We start from the raw sequence: 26,575 nt of genomic DNA, 5'->3' as shown, positions 1-26,575 counted from the left end.
TGGTACTGTATAGACTGACACTGTTTACCCCCGCCCCCCCATGCTGTAGTAATAAGGTCTGTAATTTGCTGGTTCCACAAACATACACACACATACATGCATAAATACACACACAGTCACATACATACACACACACACACACACACACACACACATACATGCATAAATACACACACAGTCACATACATACATACATACATACAAACATACACACACACATACATGCATATATACACACAGAGTCACATACATACATACATACATACACACACACACACACACACACACACACACACACACACACACACACACATACATGCATAAATACACACACAGTCACATACATACATACATACATACATACAAACATACACACACACATACATGCATATATACACACAGAGTCACATACATACATACATACATACATACATACACACACACACACATACACACATACACACACACACATAAACACCAATGGGTAAAACAGAAACACTAACCCCTGTAGTCAGAGACACTAGTGAAGCATCATGTCACACTCACATGATATCAGTGCAGGCAGTGGCAGGTCAACGTTTTTTATTGTAAAAAAATATATATAAAAAAATAAAAAATGGGTTTTTTTTTGTTTTTTTTAAAGCTGGGCCCCCACCCTTGGGGGCCCAGTCACAATTGCGACCTCTGCACCCCCTGTTGTTTTGCCCCGATTGTTGCTATGTGAAAAAATTCTGAATTATAATAGCATTTAAATGTGTCTCTATTCTGCAATTTAGATGTCAATATTCTAATAGTGACACATTCACCTGGCACCAGTGGGAACACAATAACATATTGTGGGATAATATATATTGCTTATCGTATTTTTTTTTATCAGGCACCTTGTTCATCTTTTAATATTAGTGCCCAATCTATCTACAGGAGATGTGGTGGATGTTTATCAGAGGGAATTCTTGGCACTTCGAGATCGGCTGCATGCAGCAGAGCAGGAAAACCTGAAACGCTCCAAGGAACTGAACTTAGTCCTGGATGAAATTAAGAGAGCAATATCTGAAAAGCAAGCCCTGAGAGATATCAACCGGACGTGGAGCAGCTTATCTGGTGAGACACGTTTTTATAAACAAGGAAAATCCCTGTGGCAAACTGCCCTTGTGTGTCGCAGCATGATTCATGAAATCATGACCCACATCTTCTGAACGGTAGCAATTGCTGAAGTTATAGTTTAAAAATATATTTGGCTCTATTTTATGACTGTATCTTATATTCCATTTCACTTTCCTGTTTTTTTTTTTTTTTAACAATGCTGACAGCTTTACAATTACTGTAACACACAATATAGAAGCTAACACAGGTACAATGGGTAATTAGGATACCTTGAAAAGACGTGCAGCTAGGACATCAAATTCAGTGACTTTATTTTTAAACAGCATATTTATTAAATGCAAAAGTATTAGCTTTTTTTGGTGTGGAAGTGTGGGGTGGAAATGTGATATTCAGAACAATTTTCTTCATAATAAGAAAAGTGAATTCTTATTAAAGGGACAGTAAAGTCAAAACTTATTAAAAGGACACTAAAGTCCAAATTAAACTATGATGATTTAGATAGACTATGCAATTTTAAACAACTTTCCAATTTACTTATATTATCTAATTTGCTTTGTTCTCTTGGTATCCTTGACCCTAAAATTAGGCACTTTGTTCCCCCACCAAAAACACACCACACATTTAAATTTTTGGGTTATAAATGCAGCAGCTTGTTTTATTATAAATACAAATATATAATAAACCATTTCAAGGTGCTTGACAGTAAAACTCCAGTTATCTTAGCTTACATGCCCAGCCTTAAATCCTACCCTCTCCTGAACCTCCAGGAGGTGCCTCCATTAAAAAACACAATTTTCCCAATAACACAAGCACCCCACCACTGGCATAACCTAAAGCCAAGCCTTGCCATCAGCCCCCACAGTCTTTATAATCACCTCCTTCAGTTTGAAATTGAATAAATGAAGTCCTACCTAATTTAAATGAACCCCATCCTTCAAAAAGAACCATTGACCTCATGACTCCTCAAATTACACATGCCGTATAGACACCCTCCTTTTGTTTCATAAAGGTGGTAAGAGTCTATTACTCCTGGGAATTACCTTTCTTTTACAAAGATATGACGAGTCCACGGATTTCATCCTTACTTGTGGGATATTAAACTCCTGCTAACAGGAAGTGGAAAAGAGCACCACAGCAGAGCTGTATATATAGCCCCTCCCTTCCCCTCCACCTCTAGTCATTCTCTTTGCCTGTGTTATACTAGGAAGACATGGTAAAGTGAGGTGTTAGTTTTAGTTTCTTCAATCAAGAAGTTTTTTATTTTAAATGGTACCGGTGCGTACTATTTTCCTTAGGGGGATATGGAAGAAGATTTCTGCCCTGAGGTTTGATGATCTTAGCATTTGTAACTAAGATCCACGCAGGTTCCCACAAGACTTCTGAAGGTAACCATGAGACATCTTCAGTGTGGAGACCGGTTTCATGCTACAAGCAGCATTAAGGTATGTGCAGCCTTTTTTTCTGAGGAGACTTGGTGTATCAGAACTGGCTGGCATTATTTCCCTGTATGGGGATGGGGTAAGCAGTAAAACCTATTTTAATAAGAGGGGTGTTACTGGAATCCCTATATTATATTTATCATTAGTTTATATTTGGGCATTATGTGACATGGGAGACAATGTTAAAAAAAAATGTTGCAGTCCCTCGTGGGTAATAGTGACAACAGATGCCAGCCTTCTGGGCTGGGGTGCAGTTTTGAAATTCCTGAAGGCTCAGGGTGTTTGGACTCAAGTGGAGTCTCTTCTTCCAATCAATATTCTGGAACAGAGCAATATTCAATGCGCTTCAGACATGGCCTCAGTTGGCTTTGGCCAAATTCATCAGATTCCAGTCGGACAACATCACGACTGTGGCATATGTCAATCATCAAGGGGGAACAAGGAGTTCCTTAGCGATGATAGAGGTATCCAAGATAATCAGTTGGGCGGAGGCCCACTCTTGTCAGCGATCTACATCCCAGGAGTAGAGAACTGGGAAGCAGATTTTCTAAGTCGACAGACTTTTCATCCGGGGGAGTGGGAACTTGACCCGGAGGTATTTGCCTCATTGATTCTCAAATGGGGCAGACCGGAATTGGATTTGATGGCATCCCGACAGAATGCCAAGCTTCCAAGATACGGATCCCGGTCAAGGGATCCTCAGGCCGAACTGATAGATGCCTTGGTTGTTCAGCCTAGCTTATGTGTTTCCGCCGTTTCCTCTCCTCCCACGCGTGATTGCTCGAATCAAACAGGAGAGAGCTTCAGTGATCCTGATAGCGCCTGCGTGGCCACGCAGGACTTGGTATGCGGATCTAGTGGACATGTCCTCTCTGCCACCGTGGAAACTTCAATTGAGACAGGACCTTCTCATTCAAGGTCCTTTCCAACATCCAAATCTAATTTCTCTGCAGCTGACTGTGTGGAGATTGAACGCTTGATTTTATCAAGCTGCTCGAAGAGTTTCTGAGCTTTCAGCATTAGTGTGATTCGCCTTATCTCATATTTCATTCTGATAAGGTGGTTTTACGTACCAAACCTGGTTTTCTTCCTAAGGTTGTTTAGAATAAGAATATTAATCAGGAAATTGTTGTTCCTTCCTTGTGTCCTAATCCTTCTTCTAAGAAGAAGCGTATGTTACATAACTTGGACGTGGTTCGTGCCTTAAAGTTTTACTTACAGGCAACTAAGGATTTCCGTCAATCATCTTCATGATTCATTGTTTATTCCGGAAAGCGTAGGGGTCAGAAATCTATGGCTACCTCTCTTTCTTTTTTGCTGAGAAGTATCATCCGCCTGGCATATGAGACTGCTGGACAGCAGCCTCCTGAAAGAATTACGGCTCATTCTACTAGGGCTGTGGCTTCCACATGGGCTTTTAAAAACGATGCATCTGTTGAACAGATTTGAAAGGCTGCGACTTGGTCGTCCCTTTACACTTTTTCCAAATTTTACAAATTTGATACTTTTGCTTCTTCTGAGGCTATCTTTGGGAGAAAGGTTCTTCAAGCAGTGGTGCCTTCCGTTTAGGTTCCTGTCTTGTCCCTCCCTTTCATCCATGTCCTATTGCTTTGGTATTGGTTTCCCCCAAGTAAGGATGAAATCCGTGGACTCGTCATATCTTTGTAAAAGAAAAGTAAATTTATGCTTACCTGATAAATTACTTTCTTTTACGATATGACGAGTCCACGGCCCACCCTGTTCTTTTTAAGACAGTTTTTTCTTTATATTTTTTGTAAACTTCAGTCACCTCTGCACCTTTTTAGCCTTTCCTTTTCTCTTCCTATAACCTTCGGCCAAAGGTTATAGGACTGGAGGTTGAGGGGAAGGGAGGGGCTATATATACAGCTCTGCTGTGGTGCACTTTGCCACTTCCTGTTAGCAGGAGGTTAATATCCCACAAGTAAGAATGAAATCCCTGGACTTGTCATATCGTAAAAGAAAGTAATTTATCAGGTAAGCATAAATTTAGTTTTCCTGCCACTAAGGGCTCGATTTATCAAGTAAGGGCGGACAGGGGCATACATTTTATTATTCGCCCCTGTCTGCTACAGCTCTCCTCTGGCGGGCAGCAACCCGCTGCTGGAATTTAACATTGCACAGGAGCCGAAGGGCTTGATAAATCGAGCCTTAAGAGGAGGTAAAAATTCCCAAACACCAAGAGCTTCATATAACCTCTTCCACCTCTATAGTAGTTAATCTTATTTTGCCTCCACTAGAGGAAGGTGAAGAATGGTGATGTGCAGATGATTTCTTCATTGAGAGGGGTTCTCAGACTGAGTTGAGGCTTATTTCCCTTCAGAGTGCAGTATTTGTCAAGAGGGAAGTTTGAGTTTAGGGTGTGCCTTATTTTTTCTGTCCCATGAAAATTTAAGTTGCTATCCTCCCAAGAATGTCACAGGGACTTGTCTTTTGCCTCCACCTATTTGGTCTACAGTTAACTCCTATAGTATGTCCTCTGCTGATATATTTTCAGTACAGGTCTGTTTTTTCTTGCTATCAAGCTTAGTAGGAAAGTGTTTTAGGTGACTATTATTGTTTTTTTTTTTTTTAACAATTTAACACTTAGCCATTTGTTTGGGCGCCTCCAGCAGTAGCTGTGATCCCAGGATGGGGTATTGTATACTCATTCCCTAAGAGCTCATTTGTTTATTGGGGTTATTGTGTCTGTGTTTTTTCACTATGGAGTCTTCTGAATCTGTCCCTAATCCTGCTTTGGAAGCTGAAGTTTCTGAACATCTTTCTACCAATATTAAGCATGTTTATTGTAAACAGGCTGAGGTTTCCCCTCCTTATTTATGTGATACTTATCTTAATGTTTTGATGAGTTCAAACCAATCTAATGCTGAACTTCCTTCCAGCTCACATCACTCTTGGCATGAAAGAGTTTATTAAGGCTGCAGTGTTTGAAATCTTGGCAGTCATTCCACCTTCAAGAAAGCTTAAACATTTAGTACAAGATATGCCTTCTACAAGTAGCAATATTCCTGTGTCTCATAAAGGGTTAATGAAGCTTCTGAGGGTGAGTTTTTTTCCTGATCATCATGGCCTGTCTCAGATCCGCAGCCTGCTTCTTACTCCTTTTTATTTACATTGATCATATTCATTCTTTATTAAAGGAGGTTTTGCTTACTTTAGAAATTAAGGATGTTTCTGTTTCTAGAGAGGGGTCTACCAGTCATTTAGATTCTTATTATAAACCTACTAAGGATTCTTAGTGGCTGATACTGTGGCTGTGATTATTTCTAAAGATTGGTCTAAACCTGGTAGTTAAGATATTCCTTCTGCAGGGTTTAAAAAGTTGTATCCACTTCCACCTTCTAATATTGAGTTTTGGGAATGGTCTCTTTATCTGGAAGTGTTCAATCAGATTGTAGATCTTTGAGGGTCTTCTGGAAGTTGATGTGATGGCCTCTCGGTTGAACAACAAACTTCCAGGTACTCAAGGGATCCTCAGGCGGTGTTTGTGGATGCTCTGATAGCTCCATGCTGAATTCAGCTGGCCTATGTGTTTCCTCCTCTGGTTTTTTTTCCCAGAGTAATTTCCAAGGTCAGGCAGGAGAATACATCAGCAATTCTAATTGCTCCAGCCTGTCCCCGCAGACTTTGGTTTCCGGATTTGGTTCAGATGACCAGTTGGCATTTCTGTGATCTTCCTTTAAGGCCGGATTTTCTTTGCCAAGGTCCATTTTTCCATCAGCATTTTAAATCTGTAAACTTGATGGCATGGAGATTGAACGTTTTTTTCTTAAGCATAGGGGTTTCTCTGAGTCTGTGATTGAAACTATGATTAAGTCTTGAAAGCCAGTTACCAGAGAAATTTATTATACGTTTTTTAAAACTTGTTTTTCTTGGTGTCTTGTATATGGTTATTCTTGGCATTCTTTCAGGATACCTAGAATTTTGCAAGGTAGTTTGGGTAAAGGTTTATCCGCCAGTTCTTTGAAAGGTCATATTTCTGCTCTATCTGTTTTGTTTCACAAGAAAATTGCTAATATTCCTGATATTCATGGTTTTATTCAGGCTTAGGTGTGTATTTTTAAGCCTGTTATTAAACCAATTTCTCCACCTTTGAGTTTGAATCTGGTGCTGAAGGTTTTGCAGGATCCTCCATTTGAGTTTATGCATAATGTGGAGATTAAGTTTCTTTCATGTAATTAGCAAGAGTCCATGAGCTAGTGACGTATGGGATATACATTCCTACCAGGAGGGGCAAAGTTTCCCAAACCTCAAAATGCCTATAAATACACCCCTCACCACACCCACAATTCAGTTTTACAAACTTTAAAAAAAGGTGGTGAAGTAAGTTTGTGCTAGATTCTACGTTGATATGCGCTCCGCAGCAAGTTGGAGCCCGGTTTTCCTCTCAGCGTGCAGTGAATGTCAGAGGGATGTGAGGAGAGTATTGCCTATTTGAATGCAGTGATCTCCTTCTACGGGGTCTATTTCATAGGTTCTCTGTTATCGGTCGTAGAGATTCATCTCTTACCTCCCTTTTCAGATCGACGATATACTCTTATATATACCATTACCTCTGCTGATTCTCGTTTCAGTACTGGTTTGGCTTTCTACAAACATGTAGATGAGTGTCCTGGGGTAAGTAAATCTTATTTTCTGTGACACTCTAAGCTATGGTTGGGCACTTTGTTTATAAAGTTCTAAATATATGTATTCAAACATTTATTTGCCTTGACTCAGAATGTTCAACTTTCCTTATTTTTCAGACAGTCAGTTTCATATTTGGGATAATGCATTTGATTTAATCATTTTTTCTTACCTTCAAAAATTTGACTATTTTCCCTGTGGGCTGTTAGGCTCGCGGGGGCTGAAAATGCTTCATTTTATTGCGTCATTCTTGGCGCGGACTTTTTTGGCGCAAAAATTATTTTCCGTTTCCGGCGTCATACGTGTCGCCGGAAGTTGCGTCATTTTTTGACGTTATTTTGCGCCAAAAATGTTGGCGTTCCGGATGTGGCGTCATTTTTGGCGCCAAAAAGCATTTAGGCGCCAAATAATGTGGGCGTCTTATTTGGCGCTAAAAAATATGGGCGTCGCTTTTGTCTCCACATTATTTAAGTCTCATTTTTCATTGCTTCTGGTTGCTAGAAGCTTGTTCTTTGGCATTTTTTCCCATTCCTGAAACTGTCATTTAAGGAATTTGATCAATTTTGCTTTATATGTTGTTGTTTTTTCTCTTACATATTGCAAGATGTCTCACGTTGCATCTGAGTCAGAAGATACTACAGGAAAATCGCTGTCTAGTGCTGGATCTACCAAAGCTAAGTGTATCTGCTGTAAACTTTTGGTAGCTATTCCTCCAGCTGTTGTTTGTATTGATTGTCATGACAAACTTGTTAATGCAGATAATATTTCCTTTAGTAAAGTACCATTGCCTGTTGCAGTTCCTTCAACATCTAAGGTGCAGAATGTTCCTGATAACATAAGAGATTTTGTTTCTGAATCCATAAAGAAGGCTATGTCTGTTATTTCTCCTTCTAGTAAACGTAAAAAATTCTTTTAAAACTTCTCTCCCTACAGATGAATTTTTAAATGAACATCATCATTCTGATTCTGATGACTCTTCTGGTTCAGAGGATTCTGTCTCAGAGGTTGATGCTGATAAATCTTCATATTTATTTAAAATGGAATTTATTCGTTCTTTACTTAAAGAAGTTCTAATTGCTTTAGAAATAGAGGATTCTGGTCCTCTTGATACTAATTCTAAACGTTTGGATAAGGTATTTAAATCTCCTGTGGTTATTCCAGAAGTTTTTCCTGTTCCTAATGCTATTTCTGCAGTAATTTCCAAAGAATGGGATAAATTGGGTAATTCATTTACTCCTTCTAAACGTTTTAAGCAATTATATCCTGTGCCGTCTGACAGATTAGAATTTTGGGACAAAATCCCTAAAGTTGATGGGGCTATTTCTACCCTTGCTAAACGTACTACTATTCCTACGTCAGATGGTACTTCGTTTAAGGATCCTTTAGATAGGAAAATTGAATCCTTTCTAAGAAAAGCTTATCTGTGTTCAGGTAATCTTCTTAGACCTGCTATATCTTTGGCTGATGTTGCTGCAGCTTCAACTTTTTGGTTGGAAACCTTAGCGCAACAAGTAACACATCATGATTCTCATGATATTATTATTCTTCTTCAGCATGCTAATAATTTTATCTGTGATGCCATCTTTGATATTATCAGAGTTGATGTCAGGTTTATGTCTCTAGCTATTTTAGCTAGAAGAGCTTTATGGCTTAAGACTTGGAATGCTGATATGGCTTCTAAATCAACTCTACTTTCCATTTCTTTCCAGGGTAACAAATTATTTGGTTCTCAGTTGGATTCTATTATTTCAACTGTTACTGGTGGGAAAGGAACTTTTTTACCACAGGATAAAAAATCTAAGGGTAAAAACAGAGCTAATAATCGTTTTCGTTCCTTTCGTTTCAACAAAGAACAAAAACCTGATCCTTCATCCTCAGGAGCAGTTTCAGTTTGGAAACCATCTCCAATCTGGAATAAATCCAAGCCAGCCAGAAAGGCAAAGCCTGCTTCTAAGTCCACATGAAGGTGCGGCCCTCATTCCAGCTCAGCTGGTAGGGGGCAGGTTACGTTTTTTCAAAGAAATTTGGTTCAATTCTGTTCACAATCTTTGGATTCAGAACATTGTTTCAGAAGGGTACAGAATTGGTTTCAAGATGAGACCTCCTGCAAAGAGATTTTTTCTTTCCTGTGTCCCAGTAAATCCAGTAAAAGCTCAAGCATTTCTGAATTGTGTTTCAGATCTAGAGTTGACTGGAGTAATTATGCCAGTTCCAGTTCAGGAACAGGGGATGGGGTTTTATTCAAATCTCTTCATTGTACCAAAGAAGGAGAATTCCTTCAGACCAGTTCTGGATCTAAAAATATTGAATCGTTATGTAAGGATACCAACGTTCAAGATGGTAACTGTAAGGACTATCTTGCCTTTTGTTCAGCAAGGGAATTATATGTCCACAATAGATTTACAGGATGCATATCTGCATATTCCGATTCATCCGAATCATTATCGGTTCCTGAGATTCTCTTTTCTGGACAAGCATTACCAGTTTGTGGCTCTGCCGTTTGGCCTTGCTACAGCTCCAAGAATTTTTACAAAGGTTCTCGGTGCCCTTCTGTCTGTAATCAGAGAACAGGGTATTGTGGTATTTCCTTATTTGGACGATATCTTGGTACTTGCTCAGTCTTTACATTTAGCAGAATTTCATACGAATCGACTTGTGTTGTTTCTTCAAGATCATGGTTGGAGGATCAATTTACCAAAAAGTTCATTGATTCCTCAGACAAGGGTAACCTTTCTGGGTTTCCAAATAGATTCAGTGTCCATGACTCTGTCTTTAACAGACAAGAGGCGTCTAAAACTGATGGCAGCTTGTCGAAACCTTCAGTCACAATCATTCCCTTCGGTAGCCTTATGCATGGAAATTCTAGGTCTTATGACTGCTGCATCGGACGCGATCCCCTTTGCTCGTTTTCACATGCGACCTCTTCAGCTTTGTATGCTGAATCAATGGTGCAAGGATTACACAAAGATATCTCAATTAATATCTTTAAAACCGATTGTTCGACACTCTCTAACGTGGTGGACAGATCACCATCGTTTAATTCAGGGGGCTTCTTTTGTGCTTCCGACCTGGACTGTAATTTCAACAGATGCAAGTCTCACAGGTTGGGGAGCTGTGTGGGGATCTCTGACGGCACAAGGAGTTTGGGAATCTCAGGAGGTGAGATTACCGATCAATATTTTGGAACTCCGTGCAATTTTCAGAGCTCTTCAGTTTTGGCCTCTTCTGAAGAGAGAATCGTTCATTTGTTTTCAGACAGACAATGTCACAACTGTGGCATACATCAATCATCAAGGAGGAACTCACAGTCCTCTGGCTATGAAAGAAGTATCTCGAATTTTGGTTTGGGCGGAATCCAGCTCCTGTCTAATCTCTGCGGTTCATATCCCAGGTGTAGACAATTGGGAAGCGGATTATCTCAGTCGCCAAACGTTGCATCCGGGCGAATGGTCTCTTCACCCAGAGGTATTTCTTCAGATCGTTCAAATGTGGGAACTTCCAGAAATAGATTTGATGGCGTCCCATCTAAACAAGAAACTTCCCAGGTATCTGTCCAGATCCCGGGATCCTCAGGCGGAGGCAGTGGATGCATTATCACTTCCTTGGAAGTATCATCCTGCCTATATCTTTCCGCCTCTAGTTCTTCTTCCAAGAGTAATCTCCAAGATTCTGAAGGAATGCTCGTTTGTTCTGCTGGTAGCTCCGGCATGGCCTCACAGGTTTTGGTATGCGGATCTTGTCCGGATGGCCTCTTGCCAACCGTGGACTCTTCCGTTAAGACCAGACCTTCTGTCACAAGGTCCTTTTTTCCATCAGGATCTGAAATCCTTAAATTTAAAGGTATGGAGATTGAACGCTTGATTCTTCGTCAAAGAGGTTTCTCTGACGCTGTGATTAATACTATGTTACAGGCTCGTAAATCTGTATCTAGAGAGATATATTATAGAGTCTGGAAGACTTATATTTCTTGGTGTATTTCTCATCATTTTTCTTGGCATTCTTTTAGAATTCCGAGAATTTTACAGTTTCTTCAGGATGGTTTAGATAAAGGTTTGTCCGCAAGTTCCTTGAAAGGACAAATCTCTGCTCTTTCTGTTCTTTTTCACAGAAAGATTGCTATTCTTCCTGATATTCATTGTTTTGTACAAGCTTTGGTTCGTATAAAATCTGTCATTAAGTCAATTTCTCCTCCTTGGAGTTTGAATTTGGTTCTGGGGGCTCTTCAAGCTCCTCCGTTTGAACCTATGCATTCATTGGACATTAAATTACTTTCTTGGAAAGTTTTGTTCCTTTTGGCCATCTCTTCTGCCAGAAGAGTTTCTGAATTATCTGCTCTTTCTTGTGAGTCTCCTTTTCTGATTTTTCATCAGGATAAGGCGGTGTTGCGAACTTCTTTTGAATTTTTACCTAAAGTCGTGAATTCCAACAACATTAGTAGAGAAATTGTGGTTCCTTCATTATGTCCTAATCCTAAGAATTCTAAGGAGAAATCGTTGCATTCTTTGGATGTTGTTAGAGCTTTGAAATATTATGTTGAAGCTACTAAATCTTTCCGAAAGACTTCTAGTCTATTTGTTATCTTTTCCGGTTCTAGAAAAGGCCAGAAAGCTTCTGCCAGTTCTTTGGCATCTTGGTTGAAATCTTTAATTCATCTTGCCTATGTTGAGTCGGGTAAAACTCCGCCTCAGAGAATTACAGCTCATTCTACTAGGTCAGTTTCTACTTCCTGGGCGTTTAGGAATGAAGCTTCGGTTGATCAGATTTGAAAAGCAGCAACTTGGTCCTCTTTGCATACTTTTACTAAATTCTACCATTTTGATGTATTTTCTTCTTCTGAAGCAGTTTTTGGTAGAAAAGTACTTCAGGCAGCGGTTTCAGTTTGAATCTTCTGCTTATGTTTTTCGTTAAACTTTATTTTGGGTGTGGATTATTTTCAGCAGGAATTGGCTGTCTTTATTTTATCCTTCCCTCTCTAGTGACTCTTGTGTGGAAAGATCCACATCTTGGGTAATCATTATCCCATACGTCACTAGCTCATGGACTCTTGCTAATTACATGAAAGAAAACATAATTTATGTAAGAACTTACCTGATAAATTCATTTCTTTCATATTAGCAAGAGTCCATGAGGCCCGCCCTTTTTTTGTGGTGGTTATGATTTTGTATAAAGCACAATTATTCCAATTCCTTATTTTATATGCTTTCGCACTTTTTTATCACCCCACTTCTTGGCTATTCGTTAAACTGAATTGTGGGTGTGGTGAGGGGTGTATTTATAGGCATTTTGAGGTTTGGGAAACTTTGCCCCTCCTGGTAGGAATGTATATCCCATACGTCACTAGCTCATGGACTCTTGCTAATATGAAAGAAATGAATTTATCAGGTAAGTTCTTACATAAATTATGTTTTTTTTCCTGGAAAGTCTTGTTTCTTTTGGCTATTTCCTCTGCTAGTAGAGTTTCTTTCTGCTTGCTCTTGTATTCTCCTTATTTGATTTTTCATCAAGATAAGGCAGTTTTAAGAACCAAATTTGATTTTCATCCTAAGGTTGTGTCCTCGGCTAACCTAAGCAAGGAAAGGTCAAACCTTGAAGAGAGGGGCATAGGAGAGTACTTGGCTGTGTAATTTAATCCTCCTGGGGGAGTTTTTGATCACAAGCCTGCCACACATGTTGCTGGGACTGGTCCTTCAGCCCTCTCCTGTTTGGCTATGTAGATGTACTCTCGCAGTAAATCCTCTGCTGTTCAATACAGTACTGGATGGGATCTCGACTGTACACAAGTGTTGCAGCTGGGCAAGCACAGTGGAGTGGGTGTTCTGCTAGTTAAGTGCCTTTTTCACTCACTCACACAGCCCGCACAGTATTGGATACATTTATGCTTATTTATAACATAGCCAGAGGACTTTATTCAGGTACCACAGATCTAGAGTATAGTGGCACATAATGTGATATCATACTGAGTGTCGCTGTCTGTTCTACAATCTACAGGGCAGTTTGGTTGCTATATTTTTTATTTTTAACTATATATTGACATTACAATTTTAGGCGACTACTTAAGCAAGCTTTTGCCGGGTTCCTCTTTTTTTAGCGTGACCATCTCTATAATTTGATTTATACAGTGACGGCTGTATTTAAAGGGACAGTCTAGTCCAAAATAAACTTTCATTATTCAGATAGAGAATGTAAGTTTAAACAATTTTCCAATTTACTTTTATCACCAATTTTGCTTTGTTATCTTGGTATTCTTAGTTGAAAGCTAAACCTTTCATATGCTAATTTCTAAGCCTGTGAAGGCCGCCTCTTCTCTCAGGGCATTTTGACCATTTTTCACCACTAGAGGGTGTTAGTTCATGTGTGTCATATAGATAACACTGTGCTCACGCATGTGGAGTTCCAGTGAGCCAGCTCTGATTGGCTAAAATGGATGTCTGCCAAAAGAACTGAAATAAGGGGGCAGTTTGCAGAGGCTTAGATACAAGATGTTCACAGAGGTAAAATGTGTTTTTATATAACTGTGTTAGTTATGCAAAACTAGGGAATGGGTAATAAAGGGATTATCTATCTTTTTAAACAATAAAAATTCTTGTGTAGACTGTCCCTTTAACACACTTCTCCTTACATTCCTGGTTCAGTACGGAAAACTATGCTCTAGCAGCTTGAGTGCTATTGTTGTATAAGCGTTGCGCACTTGTTTGGTCTTATCCTTCTCTTGTTAGCGGCCATTGCTTTGCTCCGGACGCACTGCTATGTATTCTTCGTAAAAATGTCAGGAGGGGGTATGAAGCTCTTCAACGGGAGTGTGGTAAAGCTAATTGAGAGTGGATTCTATTTTTTATGCTATAATTTACTTTTTTGAATTTCTATTTATTGCTTCACTTAAATTATTCTTTTTATTAAAAAAATAATTTCTGTGTTATATCTGTGTATGTTGTTTTTTTTAAATCTGATTCTTACACCATGTAGCAGACTTTATCTGTTCCTTTTGGGTCAGACCCATTAGAGGGGAGGTCTATGGATTATTTAATTCCATCAAATAGATGTATGTTTTGCAAACTGGCTACTGTCTGTCCTCCAGTTTGGCTTGTAACTCCTGTTTAAATTCTGTTACACTCTCAGATGCTGCTCCAAAGGTGGCAAATTGACTTACTATCGGCTAGATTACGAGTCTTGCATTAGCCTTAAAAAGCAGTGTTGAGGGGTCCCAACGCTGCTTTTTAACGCCCGCTGGTATTACGAGTCAGGCAGGTACAGGTGTACCGCTCATTTTTTTCCACGATTTTAGCATACCGCAAATCCCCTTACGTCAATTGCGTATCCTATCTTTTTAATGGGATTTTCCTAACGCCAGTATTACGATCGCTGGAAAAAGTGTGCGGTACACCCTCTCCTGGCAAGACTCCTAACACATTTTAAAGTCAGTAGTTAAGAGTTTTATGGGCTATATAGGATTTTCCTACCTTAATTCCGATTGGCTGATAGGATTCTATCAGCCAATCGGAATTGAAGGGACGCCATCTTGGATGACGTCACTTAAAGGAACCTTCATTCTTCAGTCGCCGTCGGATGGAAGAGGATGCTCCGGGTCAGATGTCTTCAAGATGGACCCGCTCCGTTCCGGATGGAAGAAGATAGAAGATGCCGCCTGGAATGAAGCCTTCTGCCTGTCTGGATGTCCTCTTCTGGCCGGATCGGATGAAGACTTCTGGAGGTCCACTTGTGCCCGGCTGGGTGAAGACGGCTCAAGGTAGGGTGATCTTCAAGGGGGTAGTGTTAGGTTTTATTAAGGGGGGATTGGGTGGGTTTTAGAGTAGGGTTGGGTGTGTGGATGGTGGGTTTTAATGTTGGGGGGTATTGTATTTTTTTTACAGGTAAAGAGCTAATTACTTTGGGGCAATGCCCCGCAAAAAGCCCTTTTAAGGGCTATTTTTAATTTAGTATAGGGTAGGGATTTTTTTTTTATTTTGGAGGGATTTTTTATTTTATTAGGGGGATTAGATTAGGTGTAATTAGTTTAAAAATTTGTAATTTCTTTTTTTCCCCCTGTAATTTAGTGTTTTTTTTCTCGTAATTTAGTTTATTTAATTTAATTGTAATTAATTGTAGGTAATTTAGGTAATTAATTTAATTATAGTGTAGTGTTAGGTGTAATTGTAACTTAGGTTAGGGTTTATTTTACAGGTAAATTTGTACTTATTTTAACTAGGTAGCTATTAAATAGTTAATAACTATTTAATAACTATTGTACCTAGTTAAAATAAATACAAACTTGCCTGTAAAATAAAAATAAACCCTAAGATGGCTACAATGTAACTATTAGTTATATTGTAGCTAGCTTAGGGCTTATTTTAAAGGTTGGTATTTAGTTTTAAATAGGAATAATTTATTTAATTATGGTAAATTTATTTAGATGTATTTAAATTATATTTAAATTAGGGGGTGTTAGGGTTAGATTTAGATTTAGGGGATAATAAATGTAATATAGTGGATTAGGGGTTAATAAGTGTAAGATTAGGGGTGTTTAGACTCGGGGTTCATGTTAGGGTGTTAGGTGTAGACATACATTTTCTTTCCCCATAGGAAACAATGGGGCTGTGTTAGGAGCTGAACGCTGCTTCTTTGCAGGTGTTAGGTTTTTTTCAGCCAGCTGAGCCCCATTGTTTCCTATGGGGAAATCGCGCACAAGCACGTTCAGCCAGCTTACCGCTACCGTAAGCAACGCTGGTATTGAGGTGACATGTGGAGCTAAATGTTGCTCAACGCTCACTTTTCTGAGGCTAACGCTGGCTTGAACAAAACTTGTAATACCAGCGTTGTCTTAAGTGAGCGGTAAGAAAAAAAGGATCGTTAGCACCGCACACTATTACCGACAAAAACTCGTAATCTAGCCGTATATTAATACAGTATTTCAAGGGCTCTTACTTATGACTCACATTTATTGTCCTCTTTTATTCAGGCTTCTTATGAAAGTCCCAGTATCATAATTAACTGTAATTATTTTATTTTGTGTTATTTGCCAGCTTATTTTTATTACTGTCAGTTTAGCTTTGTAATTCTATATGGATCTTTTTATGTATTTTAACCAAACTAGTGCTACTTTTTTTTCCTCTAAAGGATTCTGTCCTCCTTTTGGCATCTATTTTTCAAGCTGCCAACCGCAAATAAGCTTGAATTCCGCAGCATATTTGTGGCGAGCCTGACTCGACTTAGTTATCAAACCCTACAGACTGGCAAAAGTAGAAATTTATGACGTAACATACGATCCGCCGGATTCAGTCCGACACAGATCGATGTTTACGTCATTACAGATGTTCCGAATGCAAGTTCGGCACAATCTGACTACTTTTGTTAGTTATCAAATAACTACCAGGTACGCTCGCCACTATTCCAGCCCAGCGTACCTGGTTTTCAATTCGCCACCCTGGAGGCGGCGGATGCCATAGGAATCAATGGGAGTCTGAAAGCAGCAAAAGCTTCTATTCGCTGCTGCCCGATATCCCATTAATTCCTATGGGAACGTTTACACCTAACATATACCCCGAATCTAAACACCCCTAATCTGCCCCCCCTACACCGCCGCCACCTACATTATACTTATTAACTCCTAATCTGCCGTCCCTACACCGCCACCACCTAAATAAAAGTTATTAACCCCTATCCCGCCGCTCCCGGACCCCTCCGCAACTAAATAAACTTATTAACCCCTAAACCGCCGCTCCCGGAGCCCACCGCCACCTACATTATACTTATTAACCCCTAATCTGCCGCCCCCTACACCGCCGCCACCTACATTATATTTATTAACTCCTAATCTGTGCCCCCACACCGCCGCCACCTACCTACATTTATTAACCCCTAATCTGCCGCCCCCAACGTCGCCGCCACTATATTCAATTTATTAACCCCTAAACCTAAATCTAACCTTAACACCCCTTAACTTAAATATAATTTAAAAAAATCTAAAGAAATATTACTATCATTAAATAAATAAATTATTCCTATTTAAAACTAAATACTTACATGTAAAATAAACCCTAAGCTAGCTACAATATAACTAATAGTTACATTGTAGCTATCTTAGGGTTTATTTTTATTTTACAGGCAACTTTGTATTTATTTTAACTAGGTAGAATAGTTATTAAATTGTTATTAACTATTTAATAACTACCTAGTTAAAATAAAAACAAATATACCTGTAAAATAAAACCTAACCTAAGTTACAACTACACCTAACACTACACTATAATTAAATACATTTCCTAAACTAAATACAATTAAATACAATTAAAAAAATTATCTAAAGTACAAACAAAAACAAACACTAAATTACAGAAAATAATAAACAAAGTACAAGATTTTTAAACTAATTACACCTAATCTAATCCCCCTAACAAAATAAAAAAGCCCCCCCAAAATAAAAAAAGCCCTACCCTACACTAAATTACAAATAGCCCTTAAAAGGGCCTTTTGCAGGGCATTGCCCCAAAGTAATCAGCTCTTTTACCTGTAAAAAAAATTTGCAACCCCCCAACATTAAAACCCACCACCTACACAACCAACCCTACTCTAAAACCCACCCAATCCCCCCTTAAAAAAACCTAACACTAACCCCTTGAAGATCACCCTACCTTGAGAAGTCTTCACCCAACCAGGCCGAAGTCCTCAACGAAGCCAGCAGAAGTGGTCCTCCAGACGGGCAGAAGTCTTCATCCAGGCAGCATCTTCTATCTTCATCCATCCGGCGCGGAGCGGGTCCATCTTCAAGACATCCGACGCGGAGCATCCTCTTCTTTCGACGGCGACTGAAGAATGAAGGTTCCTTTAAGTGACGTCATCCAAGATGGCGTCCCTTCAATTCCGATTGGCTGATAGAATTCTATCAGCCAATCGGAATTAAGGTAGGAAAAATCCTGATTGGAACAGCCAATAGAATGCAAGCTCAATCCTATTGGCTGATTGGATCAGCCAATAGGATTGAACTTCAATCCTATTGGCTGATTGCATCAGCCAATAGGATTTTTCCTACCTTAATTCCGATTGGGGGGTTGTAATTTTTTGTTACAGGTAAAAGAGCTGATTACTTTGGGGCAATGCCCCGCAAAAGGCCCTTTTAAGGGCTATTTGTAATTTAGTGTAGGGTAGGGCTTTTTTATTTTGGGGGGCTTTTTTATTTTGTTAGGGGGATTAGATTAGGTGTAATTAGTTTAAAAATCTTGTACTTTGTTTATTATTTTCTGTAAATTAGTGTTTTTTGGTACTTTTTAATTGTATTTAGTTTAGGGAATTTATTTAATTATAGTGTAGTGTTAGGTGTAATTGTAACTTAGGTTAGGTTTTATTTTACAGGTATATTTGTATTTATTTTAACTAGGAAGTTATTAAATAGTTAATAACTATTTATAAACTATTGTACCTAGTTAAAATCAATACAAAGTTGCCTGTAAAATAAATATAAACCCTAAGATAGCTTCAATGTAACTATTAGTTATATTGTAGCTAGCTTAGGGTTTATTTTACAGGTAAGTATTTAGTTTTAAATAGGAATAATTTATTTAATGATAGTAATATTTATTTAGATTTATTTCAATTATATTTAAGTTAGGGGGTGTTAGGGTTAGACTTAGGTTTAGGGGTTAATAAATTTAATATTGTGGCGGCGACGTTGGGGGCGGTAGATTAGGGGTTAATAAATGTAGGTAGGTGGTGGCGTTGTGGGGGGGCAGATTAGGGGTTAATATATATAATGTAGGTGGTGGCGGTGTAGGGGTGGGCAGATTAGGGGTTAATAAATATAATGTAGGTGGCGGCGGTGTAGGGGACGGCAGATTAGGAGTTAATAAGTATAATGTATAAGTAGGTGGCGGTGGGCTCCGGGAGCGGCAGTTTAGGGGTAAATACATTTATTTAGTTGCAGCAGGGTCCGGGAGCGGCAGTTTAGGGGTTAATACATTTATTAGAGTTGAGGCGGTGTCCGGGAGCGGCGGTTTAGGGGGTAAACAGTATAGTATAGTGTGGGTGTTTAGTGACAGGGTACCAAAAAAGCTGTAAAAAAGCCGAAGAGCAGCGAGATCGATGACTGTTGGTTAACAACAGTCCACTGCTCATCGACCCGTACTTGGTGCATGGCTTTTGACAGCTTTTTTGATAATTTTGGAGAACGTATTTAGGTCCGCGGCAGCGATGTTAGGCGATCTTAGACAAGCGTATTGGTGCCGTTGAATGCAAGTCAAAGTGGGTTACCTGTTTTTAACAGATTTCACATTCCTGGGGTAATTGCAGTTTCTTTTCTTTGTTGTATAAACCTGTCTGATCCAGTTTCCGTAGATGCTGCTGTTTAAGACTTTCAAAATCCTTTGAATCTTCTAAAATCAGCAAATTCCTTAGGGCCAGATTAAAAGTGAAGCGCTAATTATCGCTCGAGTGTTAATTGAGCTAGAAGTAAGCTTTATGGTCTCGTCGGGTTGTGCTCGTATTATGAGTTGAAAGTAAACTGTTTTTGATTGTGCGCTACTCAGACGAGCACAAAAAGCCGAAGTTATAATATCACGTGCGTGTTAATGTATTCTCCCATAGAAGTCAAAGGAGAAAAAATTGGGGGGAAAAACACATTGGCGCAGACCCAATCGCATATTCTCATGTGCGCTAACCAACATGAAAATAGGAATATTTCACATTCCAATGTTATTCACATAGAAGAATATGCTCTATTTATTCATAAATATTTCTACATATATCTGGTGGTATTTTGATACAATATATATACCTATACCTTTATCTCTACATGATTATATATAGGTATAGATATATACAGATATATATATATATATATATTTTTTTTTAACATAGAATGACTGGCACCAGAATCTGTGAAAAGTTTCGGTCAATACCCACCTGCGTGCAATTAAGAAATATGCAGGTGAGTAGTGCTCAGAGGTGGTAAACACATTAAATAATTCTGAAAAAGAGTATTATGAAGCAGGAGTGCAGGGTAAAAATTGTCCCTGATAATAAATACTGTAATATTAAATCAGAAATTAATCACATCTTATTGCAAGAAAATAATAATTTAATAACAAAATAATCACAAAATACAACCTAATCTAAATTTCCCTTGACAAAGAGAAAAACCACTATAGCGATGAAAATCATAATAATGTCCAAGGCGAGTTAATAATAATAATAATAATAATAATAATAATAATAATAACAATGCTACTCCAAGGGTACCCTTGAGAAAGGAGAAATAATAAATTCTTCAGAGCTCTCAAAAGGCCTTAATTTGAGGATGTAAGTAAATCCCTATTGCGGTAAAATAAAGTCCAAAAAATTGCAACATAAAGTTGTTTAAAGATAGGTGTTTCCTTTTTATCCGGTACAGATTAATTGAACAAAAAAAGAGAGAAGACAGTTGTCAAAGTAGCACAGTATAAAGCAAGACAGTCATCAGAAAGCAAACAGTGCAGTCTCCCCCAGTATGTTATTGCAGTCCTTGCAAAGCGGATGCTAGTATAGGCAGGGTTAGTTAAAGCAAGTAAAAAGTTCTCACCCTTGAATTTCCAGGATACGATATCCCTCAAGTGTTGCTGCTCAATTCCGGAGCTGGTGGATTACTTACCCTACCCTCCTGACAATATCTCAACTAGCTCCTGGTGCTGGGAGGCCGGTTGCCTGTTGCTAAAACATGGTGCTCCGTTTTCTGTGCATACAGATTAATAGCTTGCTGTTGCAACTTGGTACCGCAATTCTTGGCAGACTCCCTGGAGATTTCAATCAATGTTGACTCCTTTGGACAATTGTAGCTGCCTCTCCTGCTACGATCGTTTCACCCCTCACAGCATGGGGCTTCTTCCGGCAATGGCTTTTGACGTCACTATTAGGTGACGCTATTTATTAGCACAGTCTCTCCGCCTCCAAGTGAAATTTGAAGAGTAGTATAAGTAAACATATTTGTATGTTTTTATTTTATATGGCAACAATCATAAACACATCGCTAAAGTGGTATTCATAGTGGTTATTTTCTAAACCTTGTAACAATATACAATATAAATTCAAATATTCGAGTTGTATTTTTTCCCTTTTGCATTTGTGTATAATCAATCTATTTTTGGCACCTCTGAATAACTTTATTTGTATATTCAAGTATAGATATTTACTAAAATGCATTCATCAGAGTTATTAAATATGATTTCAACATCAATGAATTAGAAATTAAATTTTTGAAATTTTTTATATATCCTTCAATAAAGGATAAGTGAAGACTAAGGTTAAATTTCATCTTTTTTTCCCTTTCATTTCATTATTTACAAATAGGGATAAGGATAAATGTCTTAAGTGTTACTTTATTCACTATATTTATGAAAGGATAGATTTCCTCCAAATCTAAGGAGATATTGGGAGATTAAACGCCTAAAAATGGGACAAAATTGATCTCCTCATTCATGCCATTAGGTTTCAAAGAACCTAAATTGTATATCCATTTGCACTCCTTTTGTAACAATAGGTTGTCCCAGTTGCCACCCCTTACATTGAAACTCACTCTTTCCAGACCCCTAAATTTTAGGGTAGATTCATCACTATTGTGATTAAAATAAAAGTGTCTGGCTACACTACTAGTTTTTATGAGTTTATGTTTAATGTCTCTCTTGTGCTCTTTAATCCTTTCTCTGAGCTCACAATAGGTTTTTCCTATATAGTATTTTGGGCACTCACACTGGACCATATATACAACTCCCTCTGTTTTGCATGTTATATGTCCTTTAATCTTGTGTATTTTGCCATTAATGTCACAGAATATGTCACCCCTTAATAGGTTCTCACATACCGAGCATTTAGTACATTTAAAGTTCCCCGCTCTACTTTTATGTTTCTTTAACCAATTCTGTTGTTCATTATCTGTAAACAGACTACTGACTAGGGTATCTCTCAAATTTGGTGCTCTTTTAGCTGACATGCTTGGATTAACCCCTACCATTTTTTCTATTGATTTGTCTAGGGTTAAAACATGCCAGTGTTTAGATAGGATAGATTTTATTGTTCCCCATTTATCATTGTATGTGCTGATGAACCTAATCATATTTTCATCCTTATTTTCTCTTGGGTTATAGAGTAATTTATATCTGTCACTGTCTCTGGCTTTGCAATAGGCCTGCTTCAGTATTTTCGGGTGATAGCCTCTGTCTTTGAATCTTGTTTCTAGTGCTCTCGCCTCCACTTTAAAACTTTCTATGCTTGTGCAGTTTCTGACGTAAATATTGACCCTGTGGGATATTTTAAATTAAGTGTGGCAAGTGATGACTATCGGCATGAAGTAAAGAATTAGCCGCAGTACTTTTGCGGAAGGTTTCTGTCTTAATAATACTGCCCTCTTTTTTAATGTTAAGGTCCAAAAATGCTACTTCCTCAGTACTCCAAGTGTATGTAAATTTTAAGTTAAATGAATTTTTATTCAATCGTGATATAAATTCTTGGAGTTGAGTGACTGTTCCCTGCCAGAACATTATAATGTCATCAATAAATCTTGGCCAAACGCTAATGTGGCTTAAATCTAGGTTGGAGGCAGATGCCTCCAACCTTGATTTAAGCCACATTAGCGTTTGGCTAAGATTTATTGATGACATTATAATGTTCTGGGAGGGAACAGTCACTCAACTCCAAGTACTAAGGAAGTAGCATTTTTGGACCTTAACATTAAGATTTATTGATGACATTATAATGTTCTGGGAGGGAACAGTCACTCAACTTGGAGTACTGAGGAAGTAGCATTTTTGGACCTTAACATTAAAAAAGAGGGCAGTATTATTAAGACAGAAACCTTCCGCAAAACTACTGCGGCTAATTCTTTACTTCATGCCGATAGTCATCACTTGCCACACTTAATTAAAAATATCCCACAGGGTCAATATTTACGTCATCGCAGAAACTGCACAAGCATAGAAAGTTTTAAAGTGGAGGCGAGAGCACTAGAAACAAGATTCAAAGACAGAGGCTATCACCCGAAAATACTGAAGCAGGCCTATTGCAAAGCCAGAGACAGTGACAGAGATAAATTACTCTATAACCCAAGAGAAAATAAGGATGAAAATATGATTAGATTCATCAGCACATACAATGATAAATGGGGAACAATAAAATCTATCCTATCTAAACACTGGCATGTTTTAACCCTAGACAAATCAATAGAAAAAATGGTAGGGGTTAATCCAAGCATGTCAGCTAAAAGAGCACCAAATTTGAGAGATACCCTAGTCAGTAGTCTGTCTACGGATAATGAACAACAGAATTGGTCAAGAAACATAAAAGTAGAGCGGGGAACTTTAAATGTACTAAATGCTCGGTATGTGAGAACCTATTAAGGGGTGACATATTCTGTGACATTAATGGCAAAATACACAAGATTAAAGGACATATAACATGCAAAACAGAGGGAGTTGTATATATGGTCCAGTGTGAGTGCCCAAAATACTATATAGGAAAAACCTATCGTGAGCTCAGAGAAAGGATTAAAGAGCACAAGAGAGACATTAAACATAAACTCATAAAAACTAGTAGTGTAGCCAGACACTTTTATTTTAATCACAATAGTGATGAATCTACCCTAAAATTTAGGGGTCTGGAAAGAGTGAGTTTGAATGTAAGGGGTGGCAACTGGGACAACCTATTGTTACAAAAGGAGTGCAAATGGATATACAATTTAGGTTCTTTGAAACCTAATGGCATGAATGAGGAGATCAATTTTGCCCCATTTTTAGGCGTTTAATCTCCCAATATCTCCTTAGATTTGGAGGAAATCTATCCTTTCATAAATATAGTGAATAAAGTAACACTTAAGACATTTATCCTTATCCCTATTTGTAAATAATGAAATGAAAGGGAAAAAAAGATGAAATTTAACCTTAGTCTTCACTTATCCTTTATTGAAGGATATATAAAAAATTTCAAAAATTTAATTTCTAATTCATTGATGTTGAAATCATATTTAATAACTCTGATGAATGCATTTTAGTAAATATCTATACTTGAATATACAAATAAAGTTATTCAGAGGTGCCAAAAATAGATTGATTATACACAAATGCAAAAGGGGAAAAAATACAACTCGATTATTTGAATTTATATTGTATATTGTTACAAGGTTTAGAAAATAACCACTATGAATACCACTTTAGCGATGTGTTTATGATTGTTGCCATATAAAATAAAAACATACAAATATGTTTACTTATACTACTCTTCAAATTTCACTCGGAGGCGGAGAGACTGTGCTAATAAATAGCGTCACCTAATAGTGACGTCAAAAGCCATTGCCGGAAGAAGCCCCATGCTGTGAGGGGTGAAACGATCGTAGCAGGAGAGGCAGCTACAATTGTCCAAAGGAGTCAACATTGAATGAATATTGCATAAATATGCTTTTACATGGTTTTATCTACTTAACTGCAAATAGCTCCAGGGCACTTGTATTTGTGTCTATATGTTTACATATGTATTTATGTGTTTATATGTGTATATATGTCTGTAAATACATATATAAATACATGAATACATATGTGTACATATATAGACATATAAATATACATTCATACATATACATCTTTAGAAATGTATATGTATGTATCTCTATGTTATGCTTTATGCAATTTGTTTTGCGAAACAGTTAACTAGATCTCTAAAGTAGCGGTAATCATTCTAGTGTAATTGCCATTCTATTATTCTCATTTTCTCTGCTATACGTTGGACTGGGAGATTCGATTGGTGAGAGGGATTAAAAGCTTATGGAATGTTGAGTATATTTGCTTCCTCCCATTGGCCAGGTGTTGAATTCCAAGGAGTAATGGCTCATGGACTCTCACCACCATGAATTGAATTAATTTACAAGGTAAGCATAATTTTGTTTTTGCAGCAATCTATAATCCCCCTTTTGAGGAGCCTTTTCTATAAATATCTTTAATGTGGATGGCATTTGCCATTTGAAATCAGTTATGTTTTCCTGGCACTTTACTCCACATCTATATCACATTATACTGTTAAATCATTAACTTTGAGAAAAGAATGAATTTGATAATATTCCAGACCATCTTAAGGTGTATTTTATTTGTGAGATAATGATGCTATGATGTTTAATTTATGAACAGAAAGCAAGCTTTAATTATGCTTTGCTGTCAGAGGAGTAATAAACACAGAGTATTTGTGAGGCTCGGGAAAGATAGCAGAACTGTTTTATATCAGTTGATATAGATAGCAGACTAAGGACTAACTCAGGCATATTAAAAACAAATGATCTCTCTGTCTATATGTCTGTCTATCTATATATCTTTAATCTCTTTTTCTGTCTATCTGCCTGACTTGTTATACCAGCTGCATAGCATTAAAGAACCATTAAATACAGTAGAATAACATAATCAATAAATGCATAATAAAGAGACAATGCAAAATCACTTAGTTTGAATTTTTAAATGAGTAGTAGATATTTTTCTGACAAATGTCAAAGTTAGTTACATAATCCTTCTCATGCATCATGTGACAGCCATCAGCCAGTCATAAAATGCAAATACATATATCCTGTGTACAGTGTTCCCTCTAAGACCAACTTTTTTGAGAGGCCCAGCAGTGAAACAGTTAACTAGTTTACAACACCCTGCACTGCATGTGAATCTTACACATGCTGAGAAGGAGATGGTGCCTCAGAAAGTGTGCTTATAAAATGATTGTGCACTTTAGATAATGGAATTGAATTGGATAGTTGTGTGCTCTTTCAAAATAATGAATGTTTAATTTTTTACTTGACTGTCCCTTTGAATGTATTGGAAATAGCATCTTTAGGTTTTATTCTAGCATTTCAAAAAAGTGCATTTCTCCAACATAGGTGTGTCCGGTCCACGGCGTCATCCTTACTTGTGGGATATTCTCTTCCCCAACAGGAAATGGCAAAGAGCCCAGCAAAGCTGGTCACATGATCCCTCCTAGGCTCCGCCTTCCCCAGTCATTCTCTTTGCCGTTGTACAGGCAACATCTCCACGGAGATGGCTTAGAGTTTTTTGGTGTTTAAATGTAGTTTTTATTCTTCAATCAAGAGTTTGTTATTTTAAAATAGTGCTGGTATGTACTATTTACTCTGAAACAGAAAAGAGATGAAGATTTCTGTTTGTAAGAGGAAAATGATTTTAGCAACCGTTACTAAAATCGATGGCTGTTTCCACACAGGACTGTTGAGAGGAATTAACTTCAGTTGGGGGAAACAGTGAGCAGACTTTTGCTGCTTGAGGTATGACACATTTCTAACAAGACTTGGTAATGCTGGAAGCTGTCATTTTCCCTATGGGATCCGGTAAGCCATTTTTATTAAATAAGAATAAAGGGCTTCACAAGGGCTTTAAAGACTGGTAGACATTTTTCTG

General features: G+C 38.0%; 1 protein-coding gene across 1 annotated transcript in view; it reads left to right on the top strand.

Moving 5' to 3' along the window:
• Window positions 1-26,575, top strand: part of MGAT4B (alpha-1,3-mannosyl-glycoprotein 4-beta-N-acetylglucosaminyltransferase B) — a 798,965-nt gene that overhangs the window by 314,497 nt on the left and 457,893 nt on the right. The window contains exon 2 of the mRNA XM_053718640.1: window positions 922-1,101. Within this exon, the coding sequence (XP_053574615.1) occupies window positions 922-1,101 (180 nt within the window). The remainder of the gene's footprint in view (window positions 1-921; window positions 1,102-26,575) is intronic.

Source organism: Bombina bombina, chromosome 6 (assembly GCF_027579735.1).
Source record: "Bombina bombina isolate aBomBom1 chromosome 6, aBomBom1.pri, whole genome shotgun sequence".
NCBI lineage: Eukaryota > Metazoa > Chordata > Amphibia > Anura > Bombinatoridae > Bombina > Bombina bombina.
Note: the sequence above shows the minus strand (reverse complement) of the source record. Positions and strands in the feature narration are given on the sequence as shown.